The sequence below is a fragment of the Podarcis vaucheri genome (assembly GCF_965113315.1).
Source record: "Podarcis vaucheri genome assembly, chromosome: 5".
NCBI classification, from domain to species: Eukaryota; Metazoa; Chordata; class Lepidosauria; order Squamata; family Lacertidae; genus Podarcis; species Podarcis vaucheri.
In genome coordinates, this window is record NC_138763.1 from 56285825 (window position 1) to 56311132 (window position 25308).

Consider the following 25308-nt stretch of genomic DNA (forward strand, 5'->3'; position numbering starts at 1 on the left):
TGAATAAACAACCATGATGTCTGAAAAATAAGCAAACAATCATGCTGATGGATAAAAGACTTTAAGGAAGGTGAAATGCGGAATGAATTTTTGCTTTTGTTTATACCAACAACTCAGTATTCCACTGTATTTATGTGTGCTGGCAAGGATAAAAGTCAATTTTAAAAAATCTATCCCTTGACCTTGTTCAAAAAGCTTTATAACATTCTAAAAAGAATTGCTTATTGTTCAAAAGAAAATAAGGGAGGAAAGCTCACCTTTAAAACTTTCAGGTACGGCAATCCATCTGGCCCATATTTACTTCCATTCTTTTCTGTGTGTTTTATCCACTGGATATGAGGCTGAGCATCACTGTAGACTTTACAGACAAACTCTGCATCACCCCCAACAACTGCGGAAGTATTTGCTGGTAGGCCAGCTTGTAGGATAGGCCTGTGAGGCGATCGCTCTGTCAGGAAGCAAAGATGGGGCGGGGGGGGGGAGAGAGAAGAGAAAGAGAGAGAAACGTATAAAGAAGCAGAATTAAGCAGCACTGCCAAGAAAACTGTTAGTGAACATGAGCCAAAAAGCCCTGTAAGCCTGTTGGCTGACTTCACTGAAATAACGCTGTAACCAAAACGTAGAACAAAAACTGCACTTCAAAGGAGGTGCTTGAATACTCCAGTTGGAGTGCTGTCTAAAGACTAGCCTTTTAGAAGAAAAAGAAAAAAGATGGCACAGAGCAGAAGACTGTATGAAGTGGGGGAAGGGAAAATAGGGCACAATTAACTAAGGATACTTTTTTTAAATCATAGAAACGTCTATTTATGTGGTATCGAATATGAGAGCACCACTCTCTGGGGTTGTTCCCTACTATATGGGGTGAGAAAAATCTATTATCTATCTATCTATCTATCTATCTATCTATCTATCTATCTATCTATCATCTATCTATCTATCTATCATCTATCTATCTATCTATCTATCTATCTATCATCTATCTATCTATCTATCTATCTATCTATCATCTATCGTCTTCAGTTGTACGGTAATTGATTTTAATTAATGTCAAACTAGAAAACAATATTATGAGTCACCGACTTAATAAAAAGAATTAAGTGTGTCCTAATCTGAAGTCAAATCTACAGTGGTACCTCGAGTTACATACTCTTCAGGTTACATACGCTTCAGGTTAGACCGCTAACCCAGAAATATTACCTCGGGTTAAGAACTTTGCTTCAGGATGAGAACAGAAATCGCGCAGCAGCAGCAGGAGGCCCCATTAGCTAAAGTGGTGCTTCAGGTTAAGAACAGTTTCAGGTTAAGAACGGACCTCCAGAACGAATTATGTTCTTAACCCGAGGTACCACTGTATTGCCAAATTCTTTCGGTGAGGGTTTACTGAGGTATATTGTAACTGGAAATTGTGTAATTAGGCAAAAATATAAACATAGACGGGGAAAAGAGAAGCAAAGACCAAACAAAAATGCTACCAAAAACAAGTATTTTTTTTAAAAAAAAGAATAAAAGACTAAAATGAGCATCAATTAATATATACTATTATAGGAGGCATTCACTAATTGTGAACTATAATCATGAACTATTAATAGTACTGATAATAACATTACTGCAAAGAACATATATGGCATCATCTCATATACATGTTGGTTATGTAACAACCTCAGTCAAGGAACCATTATAGATTTTCCACAATTAGGCCTATTGGGTCTGTCCCAAAGGGTACCATCAGTGCATAGGACCATTACCTCACATGAACCAGAGTACCAGTGGTTTTTCACCATCAACCACTACTACCTCATATTCATACCCGGGTTTGTAGGTAGTAGCTCTTGAAACTCTCAGCTTTAGGGAACTGCTTTTAGAAGATGTGCTTCAGAAGCCACACTGTATGCCCAGAGCTCACTGTGTGGCCTTCTGCGTAATGATCACAACTGGCAACTACTGTTCTAAAAAACAACTTCTATTATTTCTTTTAATAATGGGCTTTCCAAAGGGCTTTCCAAAGCTCTGAACTCATGAGATCATTCTGTGGTTTGGGCCTTTGAAAGACTTGGTACCAAACATAAAAGGGTCAGCTTATTAAGTTCCATCATCCATCATCGTGAAATGATGCACAATGGTCTTTTTCCAAGATGGTCATCGGGGAGAATACTGAATTGGCTTCTTGGCAAAATCTGTATGTTCTTATTCATCAGCTTGAATTATTTCACAGCAATCTTCAAGTATTAAGACTCAGCAGTAATTTTATGCCATTGGGAAGAAAACACCATTAAGGGATTAGAAGCTAATGATTTTCTTTGACGGTATTTGGAACTCAAGAGTATCTCACATGTCAAGAAATGCAATATTTTTTGTTCTTGTTCTGTTTCATTACATGTTTGTTTATTTATCTGATATTATTTTGCCTCTCATCTCAGGGCAAATTATAATAAACAGGAAAATAAATCAAACAATTAGACACCTGAAATGAAAAACTTATTAAGTGCTTTATTTTTTGTAAGTGTAAACAAATTAAACACAATTTCTTTTGGACTGTTCATTTCTTTTGAAGAACCCACTGGGGTTGGGAACTTTTCACCTCCCTGATGTAGTGGAATACAACTTCCATCAGCTCCAGTCAGCATACCCAATGCCGATCAGAAGGTCAGCGGTTCCAATCCCCGCAACGGGGTGAGTTCCCATTGTTTGGTCCCAGCTCCTGCCAACCTAGCAGTTTGAAAGCACATCTAAGTGCAAGTAGATAAATAGATACCGCTCCGGCGGGAAAGTAAATGGCGTTTCCATGCGCTGCTCTGGTTCACCAGAAGCAGCTTAGTCATGATGGCCATATGATCTGGAAAAACTGTTTGCGGACAAGCGCCGGCTCCCTCGGCAGGTAAAGCGAGATGAGCACTGCAACTGCAGAGTCGTTCATGACTGGACTTAACTGTCAGGGGTCCTCTACCTTTTCAGAGATACATTAATTATTAAAACTAAATTATAGTGATTTGAGGAAACATTAAAAACCACCCAAATTCCAAATAGCATATTGTCTGCCATGCAGTGCAATCCTATACATGTCTGCTCAGAAGTAAGGCTCACTGAGTACAATGGGATTAAGCTCTGGTACGTTTGTATAGGACTGCAGCCTTTAACATGTTGGCTTCAAAAAAAAAAAAATTGTCTGAAAAGCACAACACTGGGGTGTAACAGCAAATAATGACACTGCCAAACAATAGGATCTTTAATAAAGGCCATATATTTGGCACTCTGCAAATGCCTATGGGGAATTTACTTACTGAGGCAGCGCTGGCAACATACTACAAAGCAGAAGCCTTATTTAACTTGTGGCTCTTGCAGTGCTGTTTTTAAATTACTTCATGGCTGTATGTTGGACGGTGAGTATGACTTGAATTCATCCAACATAAAAGATCTGCTATAGTTAAGGTCTGGGAACATAAAAGGCCTTCATCTGGTGACAAAACGACATCTATTTAAGTACCTAAAAGGCTTCTCTGGGAAAGAATTTCATAAACAGGGTGTCATGACTGAGAAGGCACTCTTCTCACCTTACTTAAGATGGCGGGGGCACCCAGTGGAAGCTCTGCAGAAGATGTGTGGGCAGGTTAATACTGTATGGGGAAAGTGGGCCTTCAAGTCCCAAGCAATGCAGAGCTTTAAGTACTAATTCTGAACAGCACTCAGTAATGGACCATGGGGCAGTACAGTTCTTTTAGCACTGGTGAGTTGTGTTTCCAATGCCCAGTCTAAATTCGTATTCTAGCAGCTGCATTTTGGACCAAACTGCAGTTTCTGACCAATCTTCAATGGCAGCTCCACATACAATGCACTGCAGTAGTCTAACCAAGACTCGGTGAAGAGACTACAAGGATGAGGGAATTTCACCTTTTGTATTGATACATATTCCTAATGTATAGGTATTTCTTATTTCATTCTTAAAACGTTTTACTTCTTCTTTTAGGACAATGACCTCACAAATTGGTTTCCAGTGGCAGAAAATACAAATCACCAGGAAAAATGAACAACGTAAGGGCAGCGTGAGAGGGATCACATCCACAAAGCTTTAAACATCAGGGAAGGCTAAGCTGAAGAAAGAGTTCCAAAGTGGGACTCCAACAATTCCCTCATGGAGAAATGAATAAGCAAAGCAGGGAGAGCTCTTTGGAAATGAAGGATCTGAACAAATGCAAGAAAGCGCAACTCCATCAACCTTCTTATATTTGCACAAGCCACTCTCTCTGTGTTGCCTTGTCAGATGTAGGAATGGTATACTTTTTTTAAAAAAAAAGTGAAATGCAAATTGTGGTTTAATGTAGCAGTTAATATTTTTAACTTATAAAGCTTTCCACCCTTTACTAAATAAGCTCCAACTCCATCTCCCCTACCCATGTTTGGGTACAAAAAGAAAAAGAAAAAACAAGTATGATCTCGCTTTAATGGAAACCTTACACCATCTTCCAAAACATATTACAATCGCCTTCAGTATAAAATGAAACCTTAGAGAATATTATTTAAAATGTTTTTAGAAAGTCAGTAGGCCTCATGTTTCATTTATCCACATCAGGGTTTGATTTCCTTCACGACCTTACTTCTTGCCCTTAAATGGGGGTGGGGAGTCCCCAATACCATTTGGGGGGGGGGAATCACCACTAACATTAACACACAATGTGTTTTGTTTATTTCACTTGAAACTTTTAAACTTTTAGCTGCATGTTCTAGCTTGCCTGAAATACATATAGCTTTACTGAGGTTGGAATCTTTAGCTCTAACATTTTAGGGGATGTGTAAAAGTGTTTACGTAAGGCACTGGCTGTGGATGATTAAGAGTAGAAAATGTTACCAAAGTTTGAGGCATTTTAGTAAAGCACGGCATATCGAAGCAATTGGCTTCTTCAGGTATTTCATCTAATAATAAATGACTTTCATTGACTGCAACATTAAATCTTGAACTTGATTGCTGCCCATTGCAATCCAATTGAGTGCAGCAACTGTCACTGAAAGAATCCGGGATTCTGCATAAAGCTGTCATATACAGGTTACCTAATCATACAGAGTATGTTGGCTGGTAGCAACAATGGTACAGTGAAGGATGCTGTTTCAAGGTAACAAAGCAAACATGTAATCTGGCCTAAAGAGATCCAGGTATCTATCTAACTGCCTTAGAACAGAGCTTTCCAAATTTTTCATGTTGGTGACACATTTTTTAGACATGCGTCATTTCGCAACACAGTAATTCAGTTTTGCATCATTTTGCGGCACAGTAATTCAGTTTTACTAGAAAACTGGATGTTAAACTAACCCCTTTCCAGCCCAGGAGAAGCGCATGGAGCATTTGCATGGCACACTTAAACACTGCAGCCGACACACTAACATGTCGCGACACACAGTTTAGAAAGCTCTGTCTTAGAAACTGCTGAATTTTCAGTGATATTACACACACACACACTGCACTCTATGCGGGGCTACCTTTGAGGTGACTTAGAAACTACAACTAACCCAGAATGTGGCAGCTAGACTGGTGACTGGGAGTGGCCATCAGGACCATACAACACCAGTTCTAAAGGATCTTCACTGGCTCCCAGTACATTTCTGAGCACAGTTCAAAGCGCTGGTGCTGACCTTTAAAGCCCTAAACAGTCATGGCCCTGTATACCTGAAGGAGCATCTCCACCCCCATCGCTCAGCCCAGACACTGAGGTCCTCCACTGAGGGTCTTCTGCTGGTTCCCTCACTGCAAGAAGTGAAGTTACATGGAACCAGGCAGAGGTCCTTCTCAGTAGTGGCACCCTCCCTGTGGAACACCCTTTCTTCAGTTATCAACGAGATAAAGAACTGCACAACTTTTAGAAGACACTGAAGGCAGCCCTGAATCGGGAAGTTTTCAACGCTTGATGTTTTATGTTTTTAGATATGCTGTAAGTCTATCTAATGCAAGTCTAGTGGCTTTAAACTGTGACCCTGTTCCCAAGCAATATGAAATATTTGATAGACATACATGGGGAATGACTGCTTTACGTGAGAAGCTGGCATTCCACACCTCTAGTATGACCCAAATTTATATCAGGTTCCCTTTCCTTGTTCTCGCTTTCATTTAAGTGACTCTGCAGTCTCACCACTGATGGAGCGGCTGCAGCTATTTACTAAGCTCAGCCTTACATGTTTTCCAGATGTTTTGGACCACAATTCCCATCACTGCTTACCATTGGCCATGCTGGCTGGAGCTGGGGAAGTGGTGCATTTAATAATCATTATATGCAAAGTATGCACAATTGCGACAAAATAAGGGTGAGAGGAAAAGTGGGCAAATGTTACCATATTGTTCTCTTTTAATTTGATAGCTCTGTGGGGGTTTTTTACCAAAGCCTTTTCACTACGCCTGCATGAAGCAGTGTATTAAAATATAAAATCTGCTGCAGTTCGTTTGTCAGGTATCCAGATCGTGCCTGTGCATTCTGACTAAATATGGTAATTTAAAACATTAAACATTACATTGTTAGGCAGCTGTTGGTATATGGGCAAGTAGCAGGGGCGATAAGAGACTATGACACATTCCTGAAGAAGAATAAAAGCTGTGTTTATGAAAATATCTTAAAGACAAAGGCTAGCTCTAAAATACAAAGTACTGCTAAAGTATGCTAAATAAATATATTGGCCTTTTGGAGACCAATTATATTTTTTTCTACATCTGAAAACAGTTAAAGTAAAACTTTATTAATTCTTCATTCCAAACTATAAATGTTAAATTTTAAAACACACACACAACTTCAGAGCCTTTGCTTTCCCAGTGCTATAAATCCATCAGTATTCAGTATATGTATTCTCTTATTTACTCATGCACAAAAAGGTCAAATAGGCACATGGGAAATAAATCTTTGCTAATTGAAACTTCAAAAGTATCCATTTTGAACATGTCAATGGTTGGGTTGTATAAAGCATGCCAACACCTATTCCTGTAATTTTTATTTAAGGGGCCTTTACATACAAGGGGGGAAGTTCCTGGACACTTCAATCTACAGTGTCACTGATAATCTTTGAAAGAATAAATATGCACTCATATATATTAAACAAAATCCTATGGAGTTCGGTTACCCTGAGTTCAGTTCAGGATTCAATGGGGGGAATTACTCCTAGTAATGCAATTCATGCCAACAATTCCATGGGGGAGGGGAACTGTAAGCAAAGGGTGGTAGGTATCGTTTCACCTAGAAAATAGCTGTATCAGTGTCTGGAAAATAAGCAAGTGAATGTTTCTAATCTGGTTGCAAATTGCAAATAAGTCACCTTCTAAAATGTGTTTAATAAGACATGGTGCAATTCAAGTTCTCAAAATCTGCAAACATTATTCTAGTACAGTGGTATCTCGGGTTACATACGCTTCAGGCTACATATGCTTCAGGTTACAGACTCCGCTAACCCAGAAATAGTACCTCGGGTTAAGAACTTTGCTTCAGGATGAGAACAGAAATCGTGCTCCAGCAGCGCGGCGGCAGTAGGAGGCCCCATTAGCTAAAGTGGTGCTTCAGGTTAAGAACAGTTTCAGGTTAAGAATGGACCTCCGGAATGAATTAAGTACTTAACCCGAGGTACTGCTGTAATCCTTATAAAATCCTTGTATGGGAGGTCAGTATGTTCATCGAATAAGCAGACCAAGAGAATAGTGGTTTGCCTAAGGTCATGTAGTGAGTTTGAGGACAAAGTAAAAATGCTACATTAACCACACAGTCAATGTACATCCTTAAAACACTGCTCTTGCTACACAGGCAAGTAAAACAGTTCCACTATCACTAGAGTTCAAAGTTTATAGGGAAGTTACGAAAAAAATTTGGGAAGTTAAGAAATTTTAGATAAAATCTCTGTGATGGACAGCTGACATACCAGACTATCAGGTGACTCAGCACGTCATCTACAAGAACTCTCATGATCCAATAATTTCATCTATTGAGACATCAAGTACAGCATCTTTGGCTGTGGGCAAGGCCAGATAAAGAACGTGGAAAGTGTTGAATGAATGTTATCTGGGGTCAGCCTAGTTCCAACACTTGGCTCATGTGTTTAAGCATTCACTCAAGACACTGCTGTAACTGCGAGGAACATTGCTACATAGCTGTTTTATATGTGAGATGAAGCTCAAGAGCAAAATGATTTCTAGAGCAAGATTCACATCTCTTCATACCACACCTCTTTCACTTGCAGGCTGCCATGAGAAAGGATAAAATGAGCTATATGTTGGCTACAAGACTGTGGATGGATTTTCATGCATGGGGGCTTTTCTATGTTCTTATCGAGGCAAAGTGCAAGTGTGCACTGACCCACAGTGGACCATTAGCTTTCTTACAGTGTGAATTTCTGATAGGAGAGGGTTGCTCCCCTCCCCCTTTCTGGCATGAGTCTCTGGAAAATCCCCAACAATATCCATGGACTTTGCGCAAATGGCAAGAGGATTGTGGCCATTAACTGCAAAAAAAATCCACATTTAGATGTGCTTCAAATCCTATATGGAAATGAAGCACATACTGTTCTGCATTTCGGCTCTTTTTGTGAACAGGGACACCTAATGGTACAATTCCAATAAGACTTTCAGTGGCTGGAGTTAGTGTGAGGGCAGTTACTGTAGACCCTAGATTATTCACTGCAACTAGGAGCATATTTGACTGAATAATCAGTAGACAAAAGGTATTCTCACTGTTTAAGCTCCTTTACAAATTAGCAGTCATGTGCACTTACAAGAAACAGTGAAACAATACTATTAGGGAAACAATGTATTGTTGAAATGCTGCAGAATGAGATTACTAGATAATAGCCAGTTTTAGAATCATAAAGAAACATTGGCAGATTCATTGGCATATTCAACAATAATCAAATGAGCCAGAGTTCAGAAGTACATGTAGTGTTGTGTATGTGCACAATAAAACATTTACAATTTTTATTCCTTCACCTATCTGAAGCCTGGTTCCTCAACATCAAAGTATTCTTATCTAGGACAGTCTGAAAAAAGACAGCATTGTTTAATCTTTAAAGAAATTTGCTGCCAAGTTCAACTCGTACCTCTGTCTATGTTTTCATCACTGATTTAATCCTTAGCAGTGTTCAGGAATCTGTATCTTTGCAAAACTCTCAGGTATGTTGACTATGGCTGTGATCCAGAGGTCCATGTATGATCCTTATGCCTACTACAATGTTTTTAATTTTCTGTTCTCAACAGTTGCTACTACAGAACCCCTCCAAACTGATTTTTTTGAACTCATGAGTTCAATTAGGCACACATCCATGCAGCTCCAGATATCACAGTTCTTGAAACTGCAGACAAAGAAAATATGCCCAGAATGAGCAATAGCCCTTGCTAATTTGTGGCCCACTATATTCTCCAGATATCTTCATGGATGGTCAGACTCATTAGGAGGTGTGGGGAGCTTCTGGTTCCCCAGATGTTTATGAACAACTACCCCTAACATCCATGCTTCTTTGGGCTGATGGGAATTATACTTCAACATCTGAAGAACCAAAGGTTCCCCACGTATTCTCCATAGGAAACCTGGCATCACTTGGCAATAAAGCTTCACAAATACTGAACATGTGCACTCAGCTGGTAGGAAGTCAAAGCAACGGATGTCAAAGCAACAGATGCTGCTGCTTCTTTTCCTTACAGGGGAAACTGAGCAGAGTTTTCAACAAACATAATTCAAATTTGGTAAAGCTATTGGGTGTGTGTGTGTCAGACAAAGTAGCTTCACTTAGCCATCCTCACCCAATATCTTAATGGGTAAGGAAGAACCATGTTTTTCTCCTTTATGTTCTCTGCTAATTATGCGCCCAGTTTTACCACACGAGAATCAAACTATGCTCTTTGAAAATGTATCCGTTACAAAGGTTTAAGTGATACAATGCACCACCAGCCACTCAGAAATTGCAGTACGCAACATGAATGTTCTTGTTTTAAAATGTTCAGTTGTCATCGCTGGCTAATGGTCTTAATACCAGTCCGCTCCTCATGCAGAGAAACCCATTGTTAGGCTGCCACAGTGTGCATTTCATGAGCTTCCCCAGAGGAAGAGGCTGTCGTGTCTACCCTGCTAATCTTGGAGTTAACCAATATGATCCTTGTTATGGCACAGGCAAAAGCCAAAGCTTTAGAACATCTGAACTACCAAGAACAGCTTTGCTTGGGTGAGGGAAAATATGGAAAGCATAACAATGAAATAGTGTGACTGAAGGATTTTTGATTTTTTTTTTTTACTTTGTTATATATAAAAAAACATTTTTGGATTGGAAAAGAATAAAGCAGAACTACTCTGGAATGTGAAATGCAAGACGCAATTTCTCCCACACACGGCTGAAACATAGAACCAGCCAAATGGGAGACACTTCTAGAATCTCTTGGCAATATATCATCAGATTTTTTTGGAGCTCGATAGCAGTTAGGAATGCTTGGAGATGAAAATCATTTATGTCAGCCCCATCACAATACAGCCTTGCAATGGTATTGCTGCATGAGGTTGGTAATTGCGGTTGGAAATATAACACTGAAATGCCAAATCTGATACAGAGTAAAAGGGAAGGGTAGGTGGACTGTGCTATCATTATGGCCCCAGTCCCATTCCATCCAGGATACGATACATAAATGGTTGGTTCATTGGGCACATTCAGATGCTGGGATTATAGCATTCGTTTTCCTGGCTGTAATTCTGTCCCTGTTTCCAACATTCCTTTTACACTGAATTACGAATTGTGTTATAGAACTATGGGGGTTTTTTTTATTGATATAACACTATGTCATGCTAAATTTCATTTACACCAGCAGCAATGCTGTGACACAACAGCAGATGTCATTGGACATGTTGCCATCCTTTATACACATGAATGCTTGTTTTCACCCAAGAAAATGGCAGAAAGATTATCTTCCCTAATTTTGGCATCCATGAAAAGGGTTGGGAAAGTACAGCACAAAATTCCTGCAGTTCTCTGAGTTAACAGGGTTGCAAACAGATTTTTTTCTGGAAGCATTTAACACAGAAATGAGCACTAAACTTCTGGTCGATTCCACTTGGTTTGCAAAAGGGGCTTTTATGCCATGTGAAAGAGTGTGTATCATGCAGAAATTATCAGGTAAGGAAACATCAGGTAAATGTAATGAAGTGCTGTCTGAGTATAAGCCATAGTCATTTTTATGTCATGTCCTTACCACTGTAATGCATATACAACTAAAAGCATCACTAGGAAAGCATGGTAATGAACTACACACTTTGTAGGGAGAGAGAATGCAGCTGAATGTTGTTTCATTGCTACAGGATAAGAACATAGGAATCTGACTTAAGTGAAAAGCAGCCAGAGCCTAAGTGCATTTAGATCAGTATTGCATGCACAGGGTGGCAGAAGCTCTCCAGAGTTTCAGATACAGATCTCTGCCAGTTGTACCTGGCAGGGATTGACCAGGGACCTTTTGCATGCCAACCATGCAGCCTCCACTGATCAACAGTGCTTCTCTGCAGTATGAGATGTCAATATGTCCTAATTAGTAATGTTGATTGCAAAGCAATTGACCTTTCAATAAAACATAGGGCTAGAAGGCTGCCTGCTCCAAAAATGTCTCAATTTGGTTTCCAGCCCTGGAGAAAGGTTACAAAATTTAAAAATGATGATATTCTTTAAAGTGCAATGATTCTACTCCGGAGTTCTCATCAGCTTGGGACTTGAGAGAGAAACAAAAGGTGTGTGGGGGTGTGCATGTGCCCTGCGTTGCATATGTAAGAACTGGGGAAATGATAGAAAAGGGGTAGTTCTATACTCTGAAACCTGTTCTCCATTTTCCTTAAAAGTGTTCTTCCCCTGCAAAAGATCCCTGTGTTTTTCTTTCTATTTCTCCAAAGTTCTGCAGCCTCCCTGGCTGCCCACACTTCCTGATCTGAAAAAACCTCAAGGGAGAATTTACACCTGGGTTTAACTGAAGTCCAGGAATCTGGGGGCACTGGCTACTGCATGCATGAGAGTGGTGTGCTCAATAATTTAATTTATTCAATAAGTTCTTCGTTTTACCTTCTTAATAGTTCAGCTGGAAGAGCATGAGACTCTTAATCTCAGGGTTGTGGGTTCTAGCCCCATGTTGGGCAAAAGAGTCCTGCACTGCAGGGGGTTGGACTAGATGACCCTCGTGGTCCCTTCCAACTCTACAGTTCTATGATTCTATGATTTCTGCACTGACTTCTTCAAAAATGCCTTCACTTAAAATAAAAGGAGAAGAATAGCTGACAGAAGCACAGTGTCCATGGGAAAGTCCAGCCAATGATGACATGAGGTTTTTATAAAGTGAAGGCATCTGGAGAGGCTGCAGAATACATATCTTACAAGATATGGTTTGGAGAATCAAAGAAAGGACACTTACAAAACACTTCAGCTGCCATGAAATTAAAACAAATGCAATGAATACCCTGCACCCCACTCATGAGAATTACATGGAAAAAATTTCTCCACTTTGATAAGAAAATTTCTTTTCTCATTCATTCAAAATTATCATTATCAAAATTGCATAATATATTTTTGGCACAGCATTAAGAAGGACAGAGCAAATAGAGGGTGAGCCTATGGGCATGTAGTGGCAAGGAAGTAAGTTAAGTGAGGGGCTGTGTGATCCAAAAGGCGCAATGCAAGTATGACAGATCCAATGAGTAACAGCACCTGGATATATATTTTTAAAAAACCCTTTGATAAGCTATGACATTCGCTAAGAGCAAAGCACACAGCCTCTAGCTCTAAACAATTTGTGTAGGGTTTCTTTCCTCTCCCTCTCTCTGAGGTAGTTGCTCAAGTGTTGCCAAAAGCCCATGCCAGGTGTAAAGTCCACAGTCAGGCTTTTCTCTTGCTTTGAAAGTAAGTTTCTTCCTTCTCAGTTTATCCAAATACCTAGAGGCAAGCACCAGTGTGGATTCCTGCCTGCCTCTGCCCCTGTCTCAGCACGTCCCAGCCCTCAAGTGCTCAGGTAAGTATGTCAGGCTTATCCTTGCTCCTGTAAAGAGTTAGTCAACAACTGCAAACCTCGCTGCCAGAAAGCAAGTTGTGACTTGGGTAGACTATATACATTTAACTCTTGCTGGAAATTAATTAAGCAGCACTTGAACGTTTGTATTAAGGATGGAGTTTTCTCTACTGCTGTGGCAGAATAAGGTTCGACTAAAGCTTGTAAGGACACCAACTTGAATATCCCCTGTGATAAAAAGGCTCTCCCTACACCCTCATCAACTACACAAAGGATATAACACTATTGTCAAAGGAGTTGTGGAATATTGTACAAAGATCAACATGAGCTTGAACAGTCATTTGGAAAGGCCTGAAGGCTACCCTTAATTAATTCCTGAAAACAAATGAAATGTTTTATTATGTTTTATTTTTAGTAATATCTCACTACTGCTTTGGAGAAAGAGTTCTGCTAATACCTGCAGATAGGTACATGACAATTACTCTCACACCCTTTATTGTGTTTTGTGTTTGGACTCCAGCAGTACAACCCACCCAACAATAATCTTACATAAGCCCACTGCAAATACCCATTTATTACACAGACATAATATATGGCTGCTGTTCCCTATGTTCATAAATTCCATTGTGCCTCAGAACAGCCATACATAGACTCAATTGAGCTATAATGCACAAGTTCACGGTGCTTCTTCCAGACTGACATAGGTTCACCATTGCAGACTTGTAACTTACCCTTCCTCTGACTGTTGTAATAATTACACACAAACCCTGTTGCTTGGTTGTAACACCATAACATTTTTAATTATGGCTATCATCAACCATACTTTATGTCAAAGGCCAAGTAAGTGACTCATTTTCACTCTCTGTTCAATCCTTTCACAAACTTACACTCAGTGGGACATGCAGGACAGAATCTACATGTGCAAAGTGTACAGCATGTTCCCAACACCCAAACCATAGTTTGGCCACGACATCTAGTATGAGTCACAAACCTAGTATGAGTGTCTTATCCAAATTAATACAGTGGTACCTCAGGTTACATACGCTTCAGGTTACAGACTCCAGTAACCCAGATATAGTGCTTCAGGTTAAGAACTTTGCCTCAGGATGAGAACAGAAATCGGGCTCCAGAGGCATGGCAGCAGCAGGAGGCCCCATTAGCTAAAGTGGTGCTTCGGGTTAAGAACAGTTTCAGGTTAAGTACGGACCTCTGGAACGAATTAAGTACTTAACCTGAGGTACCACTGTACATGGCTGTAGACCAGACTTGCTTAATGTGTAGTCATTAGACTACAATTCCCATCATTCTTTACCACTTGCCATGCTGCTTGTAATTGTAGCCCAAAACATCTACAGGGCGTTAGATTGATGGAGCCTGTTTTCTACTCTTCACACACGATCAGTTTCCTACACATATGTCACTACCATTTATGAAATCAGTTACTCCCAATGCATGCATGCAATGTTGCATGTAACAAACTTATGCACAGCAAGAAGCATGCAGGGGATTCAGTAAAATAACTACTTCTCTTCACTGCACATGATGACATTCACAGTATCAAACTCAGAACTGATATCATACAGAAAATTCATGTTGAGTGAAATGGTCCATAACTCTTTTGTAAGGTACTAGTTTATAATAAGCGTGACAAACATCTCCCGATATAAGGTCTGAACAACAAGCTTAGTTTATATGGTTCAATTCTTGTGGGGAAAGGATTACTTCCACAGGCTAAGACTCATGTTTTTATTGCCATAATCATAAAATACAGACACGTATTACTCAGCGCCTGCTCACCCTTTTAGGTTCCCAACTACATTACACCCACTATGGCCCTGTTTTAAGGATATGCATTAAGGCAATAATCTTATACCTGGAATATGATCATTTAAAAAATTGACCAATATTGAAATTCCTGAAATTCTAATTAAAAGAAAGGGGTTGGGAGAGGCTTACATGAATGCAGAGTAGGCAAGTCATTACTGACCAAGTTGCCAATTTATATGGGGGATGAAGATGTACTCAGAGAAAAACAGAAGTGGCAAGCTGTACTATAGATGCTTTAAAAACATGTCATCTTCTCTCCTTCAATAGAGACTATACAAGCTGAAATGTAAACACTGGCATGTCGTAGCTACTAAGCAAGAGCCCCATCTTGAAAACGGGACAACGCCAAGGACATTTGCTGAACAACAGATACATAAAACATGTAATGAACTGGCAAAAGTAAATAGGGAACAGTTGTTTGTCCTTTTTCACAGCACCAGAACTGTAGCTATCTGACATATTAAGATCAAGAGAGACTTTAAACAGACCAGGTTTTGTTTTTTTACACAACATTATGCTGTTGAACTGAAAAGAACATGATGGGCAACAGAGTTTAGACAGAGCCAGACATTTTCAGTAGAGCTCAGCATCTATTGCTAAAATAGCCAAGGCAGAAACCCTTAATGCATGTGGTAGCCTTCAGTAACTTACAACTCAAGAGTGAAAAATACTTGCAAGCTTATTTAATTGCTGATTTCATCAAAGCCGTATATGTACCACTGAAGCCAAGATGCTGAGCTAGAAGGATCTTACATTTCTACCCTCTAAAAAATAGAATAAAATGTTCTCTGCCTTTCCCCGTAATCTGCAGCCCCCAAACTGTACGACTGCCTTTCCAATTAGTACCCAAATTCTATTCCATTTTCTCTGCTATCAACAATGTTCCTATCTAGGGTTTGCAGCAGTTGCCGCTCTACAGGGTCATACCAAGCGCATGACATGAGCAAGGTAAGAGCGCGCTATCAGGATGCCAGGGAAGGAATGGGCTTATTTCCAGTTTGGATCACTTCACCCTTCTATAGCTTTTCTGGCTCATCAGTGTGGAAACCAGACACATACACAAGCACACAGCATTCTGTTGCAAATAATCAAAGTCATAATTTCAGTACAAGAAACACGAAAAGTAGAGAACATTACCAATCATCAAAATGTCCACCTAAGGCAGTGTCTGTTTTACTTCCGAGTCTCCAGACAAGTTCTACTGCGCAGCCAGAAGCTAACTGGACTACTAAGAAAATTCTGCTTACAGCCAAATGTTCTTCTCACATTTGCAGCAAAATATCAGATGGTGATGTACTTCCTACGTTCACAAATCTGAGCTAACAGCTGAGAATATTTAGCATATGCACTTCAAATGAAACCCTTCACATTCTGCTAGCTATTAGTGCATGCACGGCGAAAGATTCAGGCTTTCAAAAGTTATTACAGGCGAGTTAATAATGGCTATTCCCAATTTAGCATTGTGTCACCATTTGGCAACAGGCTTGCTGAGAAAACTCCAAAATCTGTGATGTAATAAGAGGTTACACTACAACGTGTCACACAGACACATTAGTATAACGTACTGCCATATTTTAACACTATTCATTACCATTAATATCAAACAGGTCTGCTCTGAAATCAGCTGAACCCATGGAAGAGAGAGAGAAAAGAAGGGAGCCCACAGGTTAGCTTAGCTGAAAGCACGAGGAACGAATAATGTCTGAGAGGCTTCCTTCCCTACACTAATCTATGCCTGTGTATCACATGAAGCTCAACTATTAATACTGCTTTTCCTCCTCTTCATCCCTGGAACATAAAAAGAGCAAGTACAAGAAGAGATGAAAGAGTAATAAAGGGGAAAGGGTTTAGATTTCTGGGTTAATGCTCTGAACTTTTATCACAAATCCACACACTGTAACTGGATTATTCATGAACATATTTTTTTTGAAGATTTAATTAACTTTCCTGAGTACTTCTACTTCTCTTTCCTACACCCAATCCATCTTCTCTATGTTTTTCATGTTTGGCATCACCTTCGCCAGGGCTGGAGCAGTAAGAGACATGCTTCATAATTTGCCTCTGCCTTCTCTCCCACTCCTCCCTGGTCAAATTACCACTGGGTAAATTACTCTCCAGCTCTATAAAAGATTGGTCATCTGCATTACCATAGCCAAGTATTAAGGGAGATTTTGCTACACATAATGTGCAAATCTATGGTAAGATGTGTGCTAAAATGATCATTAATATGAGCTTCACATCAAACTAGAATCCTGACTCAAAATCTGTTAATCTCTCATCGGTGAAGAAAATAGTAAAAATAATAGTAATAGTAGTAATAATAGTAAACATAAATCCCAACAGATTAGTTTATGTAGAAGGGCAAACAACTAAAACAAGCAAAGAGAAATTCATTTTATACTGCCCAATTTAAATCTGGTTTCTATTCCACAATTTACTCAATTGTTTCAAATTTAATTGAGGGCCAATGTGTTTTAGCAAAATGGGTTCACCACAGGGCAACCGATTGTGGTCAGTTGTGTATTAAATATGAAGGGACATTTGCTCTGCAGAGTTCTACACACTTTTTCCTGGATCTGTCATCTAACCACCATCTAAGTATGTGATTGCTCTGTTTGGTTAACAAATGTAGCACCAAATCAGTTCCATTCTGAGCTGTGTTTAGCAATGGGAAGTATGAGGAATACAGTGTTGGGGTAACAGAAGGAAACTTTTAAAAATATTATTCACCTATATTATTTATCTTGGGAAGGAAGAGACCCACACACTAGGGAATTCAAGGGAAATAGCTATTGCAGGTTTCTAAATTATATTCTGCATTACCACATAATTCAACTCTATGCTACAGCAATCACCTAACTAAAGGGGCAAGAATCTTCACAGTGTACCTTTCTGGCTCTTACAGACGAATGGAATATGAATAGTGACCAAAGAACCACCTCTGCGGGAGAAACTGAAACCCAAACAGTCAAGTGGAAGAGTCCCCTGTGGAGTCTAACACTTCAGCACTGGGCACCTGAATCTAGCTACAATTTTTATTTTCCACAAGGCTTCTGATACAGAATCACTATGGTGTACTGTGATAAAACAAAATGGTGGCTAGACCCAGCCAACCAGAACTGCAAGAGCACTGAACTGGGGTGGTGGGGAAGGGGCATTTAAAGGAAGGCCCAGGCAGCTTCCCAAAGATGCTAGGTACTGATGCCAGCCCTGAATAGGACAGTCCTAAATGTGTTGAGCTCAGAAAAATCCTCTTACTTCTGCAGATTAGAAACCAAAGGATAAAGAAACCCAGGGTTCCTTTCCCATCATTACCAGTGCTGTTTCCTCTTACTCTGCGCTAAATTTCAAATTCTGGATCATTTCCGAAACCCGGTGAAACAAAGCTTACCATGGTTGCAGCGGAGACCAACAAGTACTGAAAACAGCACCAAATGTTTCAAAATGTAACCAAATTCTAACATGCCATTGCCAAATAAATATAAAGAGAATTAACAGACAAACACTACATTTTCCAAAATGGGTTTGTAAATACTATAGATTTCCTTTAAGAAAGGGAGGTACATGCCTTCAGAAAAAGTGCATTTCTAGACCCTCAGAAGAAGAAACGAGACCCCATGATGGCAACTGAGCACATTCAGAAACCCCTAATCACGATGGAAAATCTTGGCCTTACTGTTTACTTTTATGATTCTCTCTATGAAAGTAGCAGACATAGCAATAAATGACATAACTCTCATTACCATTCCATTCATTCATGCAAGTCACCAATATTTTCTGCCAGGAAAAATAAACTGCAGAATATTCTTGAATGTAAGGCATTGAAAAGCTTAAAGAGGAAGAAGAGGCTAGGGGCTTCTGATAAATATTTGCCTAACTTTCAGAAAACAAAAGAAAATTTCCCAAAAAAGTAAAACTGCACACACTGTGGGGATTTCAAGACAGTGTCCTTTTCAGAAAGTTTCATTCCTGGTATTTTAAAAGAAGTTTTTTCCTTCTAGACTCCCCTACTTCTTTTCTGCAACACAATTCTTTGAAGTACTGTCCAGGAAAGGAGAAAATACTCTTAGGAGAGAAGTGTATATATTCCCTTGGTTTCCTCCTTTGCTAGATATTGTGGACACACCCACTCCCTGGTGAGGGAACATAATTCAGCTGCACCCTTTCAGCAGCTGGTCTGTACAGGATGGAGTCATGTGGAACGCAATTTACTACCATTCCTGGCAGCCGTTGGAGCTGCACCTTCAATAAACATTGTTTAAACAAGTGTTCAAACAAAAAAAATGGTTTAGTCTCCAGGTTAGCTCACCTCAGCTGAATAAGGAGATTTTGCTGTGGGGAGGGGGAAGAGAGATATATATAGTTCTCCAACATCCTAAGTTTCTTTGGGTCTTAAAGAATCAGGCCACACACCACAAATTAAACCTATCAAAGTGATTAAGATTAACCCTGAATTATGTCAAGGACCTTTTTAAATTTTTAAATTTAAAAAACCCATCATTCCATTTGTTAATTTACTGTACTTAAAAGCACTTATAAACAGTTTAGTATTTTAAAATCTCTAAGCAGGAACAGTAATGATCATTAAAACAAAAACACAACAGTAACAGAAAAGAATATAAAAACAGGAATTCAAACTAACAGAAAAACAGGGCCTGATCTGAAGCAACTAATGGTCACTGCTTCATGGTATGGCCTATTCTGCTTCATGTATGCTCCATTCTAAGTCCATTTTAAGTTTTACGTTTAGTTATTTTCACCTTTTTTTAAAAAAAGATAATTAGGAGGAAAATAAATCTAAGTCATCACTTAAAGAAAGAAAGAAAAAACATTTAGCCACTGAGAGTTTACTCACCAACAACATCAAGGTGGTATGTGTGGTTGATGGATCCATGAATATTCTCCACAATACAGGTATAATTCCCTTTGTCCGATGGGACCACGCTCTCCATTATAAGACTCCAATGCTGATTTCGGACCTAAGAGAATTTCAAAAGTGTTTTAAGTAGCTGACACCAACCCTCACCATGGGCTCACAAAGATGATGCATTTTAACCCTTCAAATAGTTCATTGTTTTTCTACTCTAACTGACCACAATGGCTGTGGTACCCCTGAAAAGTAGTCAGATGCTCAGAAACCCATAGCGGAATAACCCACATCACTATGTCAGCAAGGCAGGCATAACACTGTGGTGGAAGTGTCACAAAACTCCAAATACAGCAGGAACAAAAACCCAAATGATACAAAATTAGCAATTCTGCATGGATGTAATTATCTAGTCAAATTCATTCTAAGTGCCGACATCTGTGGTTTTCTGAACTGAAAGAACAGAACAGAAATTGAGGTATTTCTTTAGTTGCTTTTTATTGATCTATGTCACACTTTCTTTCAAGCACCTCAAGGAGGCATACATGATTTCCCCCATCTGCATTTTACCTTCACAACCCTGTGGGATGGATCACCCTGTGAGCCCAGGTCACCCAGTGGGTTTTGTGGCAAAGTGATTCCAGCCAATACTCTAACCACTACACCACAATGGCTCACAAGAGTTATGAAAAGTCACAGGAGATGGAGAGCAGTGATGAGCCCAGAGGACATACTTCCAGATGACTAAACGCTCTACCTATGGCTCCCGTTGTTTATTGATATTTTAAGAGGTACAGCTGCAATCCAAAGCCCTGCATAGATCATGGAGTTCTGAATAAACATGGCCTAGTCCATATTCAATGCTACACATTGAAATTCACACAGATCCCTTCCCATTTCAAGGACAACAACGTAGTCTGTTCTCTGGCAAATCCCTGATAGCACATCAGAGATTTTATACAGAGATGTGAAAGATAGGCTAGGAACTTTTTTCATTCTTTTAATTGACTACAACATGTGAACACTACCTCTGGGGACAGAGTTCCTAAAACAACAACAGATGTTTAACGTCCGCAGAGCTTTGTGTCATAGGTGCTGGCGGCTGCCCTTTTAAGCTTGGGACCTAGTTATGGGAAGGAGTGCCTACCTCTGCATAAACCTGACCAATCCTTAAGAACAGCCTCTGAGGCTCTGCTCATGAGCCTTCCATCAAGAAATATTTAATAATAATAATAATAATAATAATAATAATAATAATAATAATAATAATATCTTTATTGTCATTGCCCCCTCTCGGGGACAACGAAATTACTTGGCTGCTCCATCCACCCAGGTAGGGCACTCCACACAAAATCAAAACAACTATAAAAACACTAATTAAAACAATACAGTATAATACAGCAAGGAAGATTAGATGACTTTCAAAGTCCAGGCTTCCCATTCAGGGCCGAGATCGCTCTGGAGAAGAAGCTGTTCTTAAGACGGCTCGTTCTTGTCTTCATCGTCCTGTATCTCCGTCCCGACGGCAAGAGCTCGAAGAGACAGTGACCAGGATGTGATGGATCTTTTACTATGTCCAGTGCCTTCCTATGGCACCTTGTGGCATAAATCTGCTCTAAGGTGGAGAGTGGGCAGCCAACAATGCTCTCTGCTGCCTTAACAACTCTGCACAACCCCATCCTGTCCTGGGTAGTACAGCTTCCGTACCACACACATAAGCCATAAGTGAGCACGCTCTCAATGGCACAGTGATAGAAGGCAAGCAGCAGTTTCTGCGGAAGATGGTTTTTCCTTAGAAAAGGGGAAGGAATCATAAACAGGGCCTTTTGGGTGGTAGCTCCATGTTCATGAACTTTCTTCTTAAGAAGGCATGTGTGACCAGTATACTGTCAGCGTTAAAGGCACTGAACACTTTTCTATTCCAAGCAGCTTTTATTTTATTTTTTATTTTTTATTAATGTTGCAATACATATATGAAATCTTTACATAACAATACATATACATTAACTCGTAAATTCACATTTTCACATTTCATTATGTACCAAAAATTATTGATTTCTTATTTCCTGCCATGTGTCTTCCCTCCACTCATGTGTGACTTCCTTGTTATTATTTTCTAACTTTATTATTGAGGTTGTATTTTTGTATCTTAATAATTAAACGTTCATTCTTATATATCCAAGCAGCTTTTAATTAGCATTTTAGTGCTTCATATTTAACTGCTGCTGCTTTTTTAACCTTTCCATTTTTTTAGCTGCCTGATTTTATACCCTGCTGATCCTGTTTCAGTTGTTGCTGGTATAATAAAAAAAGAAGATATTTTAGTGTTTCATAGATTGTAGTTCTTTGGACTGCAATTACATCATAATGAATTCTGTTCTTATTATGTTGTGAGGAGGAATGTAAAGGGTGAAGATCAGATAGATTATATGCTCCTTTATACAAAAACAACTACTCAACAGCTTTGTACAGAGAAAACCAGCATGTCAGGCAAAGGGGTGGCCCCAACACTGGGTTATCTATGTACAGGATTTTAGCATTTTGCTTTGGTTTCGACAGAGGAATACTTCATTGTGTGTTTCAGCCTGCAGGTACACATGATGTTGTTGAATGGTTTCTTTAAATGTAAAGGTTCATCATTGTTCCACCCGATGTGTGTATCTTTAAGGGGCCGGAGCAAGGGCCAGAACAAACTAACGAGACCCAGCTTTACAGCTGTGAAACATAGCAGGTGCTGCTGAGTTGTATTTGATTAAGGCGTGTCAGCATCTGGGTAGAGTATATAAGGAGCAGCACCTAGCTCTTCCATTACCCTGGGGGATGGGTTGGTGGTTGGGTCATGTTGGTTTGTTGATGTATTTAGTGTAAATGGAGTTTTTGTTTTTCTTATTAAAACCTTTAAGTACTTTTTGAGTCCTTTCTTTTTAATGCATGATCTCCCCAGCAAGCTCTCTGCAGCGTTACTATACTGCAAAAAGCCAACAGATGTCACCTAGAAACAGGTGTTCCTCCACATCTGCTGTTTGTGAAAAGTGATGGGCTTTTATTCAGCGGTGACTCTTAGGGGGAAATGCTTCTGCTTGCACAAGTCAGGGCACAGAATTTTTGCCCATTCCCCGCCCCCCCCCCCCATGCAGGAATGCCTAAAACCATTTCCAACTCTGATCAGCAGGATCCTCACCCTCCAGACCTCTGAAGCAGCTGAGGGAGGGGAGGCTTTTCATGGATAGGAGAGATGGGTAAAAATAAATAAATAAATGGGTGTCCTGGCTTGAAAGAATAGAAACACCTTATACTAAGGCAAAGTCACCACTGTCATGTTTCTCTTTCAAGTACACAAAGTCCGTAGTACGTAGGTCAGGACAAAAACGTTCATGAGAGAACCGTGCACTGAACTTCAGCTGCAGCTTTCCATCTCCACTGCAGTAACTTTTATCACCAAAGGGATATCCCCACTTTTGAAAAGAGCAGCTTCTCAGCTCAGCAAAGATCCTGCCGCACACAAGTAATGCACTTTTGTGCCCTTATTTGGTTACTGGCCATAGTTAACATAAAATCTCTTTTATTTCCTAAGAGTCTCATTAGGCAGCAAGGCACCGGTACTGCTATGTTATGAATGCAGGCTTTGAACTTTAAAGCATCAGAAAAAAGATTTTCTGTGCCTGCATTTTTCCCCCCTTTCAACTCTTGCTTTTTCACATTTATGAGCCCAATGCTGACCTCCTGGTCAGGAATGTGATATAAGATAAGCATCAATTCCAGAATGAAAATTTGGGTGTGCTTTGTACATTCAGCTAGCTATTACACACCAGGAAACAGTCTGTGAGGAGCCAAAGTTTCGGTCTTAACAATCACTGCTGCTCCTGCAATGTCCCATTCCCCCGTCCGCACTGTGACTCAGGCAGGAGTAGCTCAACATAGGTAGAGAATTATAAAGAGCAGCTATATAAAAGAGGGCTAACTATAGGGTGCAACTGAAAGGATAAAAGATGTTTACTGATGTATACTGGGAACCCAAAATGCATACATCTTTGCCCCTGCAGGAACTTGAAACCAAAGCAGTTCCCACATCCTACACAGCAACTGTTTGGAGCAGTTCTCCCAATTAAACTTAGTGGGTTGTGAATGTGGAAGGCACAGGTGCATGCAGCAGTCAGCACTGAATGAAGCAGGTTTTTTAAATGAATTTGACAAGCACTCAGTCACCTGAAGGAGCATCTCCACCCCCATCGTTCAGCCCGGACACTGAGATCCAGCGCCGAGGGCCTTCTGGCAGTTCCCTCATTACGAGAAGTGAGGTTATAGGGAACCAGACAGAGGGCCTTTTCGGTAGTGGCACCCACCCTGTGGAACACCCTCCCTTCAGATGTGAAGGAAATAAGCAGCTATCCTATCTTTAAAATACATCTGAAGTCAGCCCTGTTCAGGGAAGCTTTTAATATTTAATGCTGTATTGTTTTTAACACTTGATTGGGAGCTGTCCAGAGTGGCTGGGGAAACTCAGCCAGATGGGCGGGGTACAAATAAATTATTATTATTATTATTATTATTATTATTATTATTATTATTATCCACATACAGTATTGTGCTATTGCTCGACTCACTTTCAGCCCCTTTGTGTGGTGCATGAAGGCTGAGTTGCAAGCTGGGCACCTTCTGAAACAATCATTACTGTTTCAGTGAACGTTTTGCACATTGCAAAGACCCTTTCAACCCAAAGCCCACAACACATCAATCCAATTAAGTGAATTAGCTAACACAGATAATTCATTCAGTTCTCTGGTACACAGAAAACATAACTTGTTCGTTCCCTTACATTATAGTTCAGTGCCATTCATTGAATCCGGACAGCGTCTGCTAAAATCCTACCAGCACCATCTTATCACTTCTTTCCAAAACTCTGTACAATTTCCACAGCACTCCACCTATCAAGCTCCAATGTCCTTACCTCTATATTTAAGTCTTCTCAATCCCTAGCTACAGGCTGATCTTAAACTCATACAATTTAAAGTAATGTAGAATATCTACTTCTTTCCAAGGAAGATTCCTTAATGACCTCTTCATTCTAAGCTCCGCTGCAGTACTCTTCAACTTGCAAATAGTGTGTGTGCTGCCTTATGGGAATTAACAGGCATACCCCATGTCTTTATCAGAGATATTTTCCTTCTTGCACTGATTTATTATATAGCTATGAACTGCTTTACCATATTTCACACTTTTGCAAGCACTCTGTTTCTCTCTGTGTGTAAATAGCTTTTACAATATCTGCAGCTAAAGATTTAAAAAAAATATGATTCTGTAATTGTAACCAATAGAAGCAATTACTATAGCACTGTTAATCTACAATGTACTTAAAGGCTTTATCTCACATGTCCTTACAATCACTCTAATGTAGAACCCCTATTATTTCCCTCATTTACTAATGAAGAATTGAAGATGAAGGTTCTTTCGTATTTCTGAAAGTGGTAAAAAAAAATATTGTGTAAACTGTGGGATATGCATGAGCTGATCCACATCTGGATCCCATGCATCTCTCACACATGATGAAGGTATGATGTTCCGCTTTGCGTTTCAAAGCAAAAGTATGACTTGCAGTGTAATCCTATGTTTATTAACCCAGAAGGAAGTCCCACTGAGCTCTGTGGCG

General features: G+C 39.8%; 1 protein-coding gene and 1 long non-coding RNA gene across 4 annotated transcripts in view; both read right to left on the minus strand.

Annotated features, from left to right (window-relative positions):
• Window positions 1–25308, minus strand: part of FGFR2 (fibroblast growth factor receptor 2) — a 115964-nt gene that overhangs the window by 40658 nt on the left and 49998 nt on the right. For all 3 annotated transcript variants that reach the window (XM_082222756.1, XM_082222755.1, XM_082222754.1), the window contains 2 exons: window positions 19650–19773; window positions 258–448 (listed from right to left, as the gene is read on the minus strand). In XM_082222756.1, coding sequence (XP_082078882.1) covers window positions 258–448; window positions 19650–19773 — 315 coding nt within the window. The remainder of the gene's footprint in view (window positions 1–257; window positions 449–19649; window positions 19774–25308) is intronic.
• Window positions 20919–21453, minus strand: LOC309532500. Its single transcript, XR_014219886.1, has 2 exons — window positions 21022–21453; window positions 20919–20980 (listed from the first exon to the last, which is right to left on the minus strand). It is a non-coding gene; the product is annotated as an uncharacterized lncRNA (long non-coding RNA).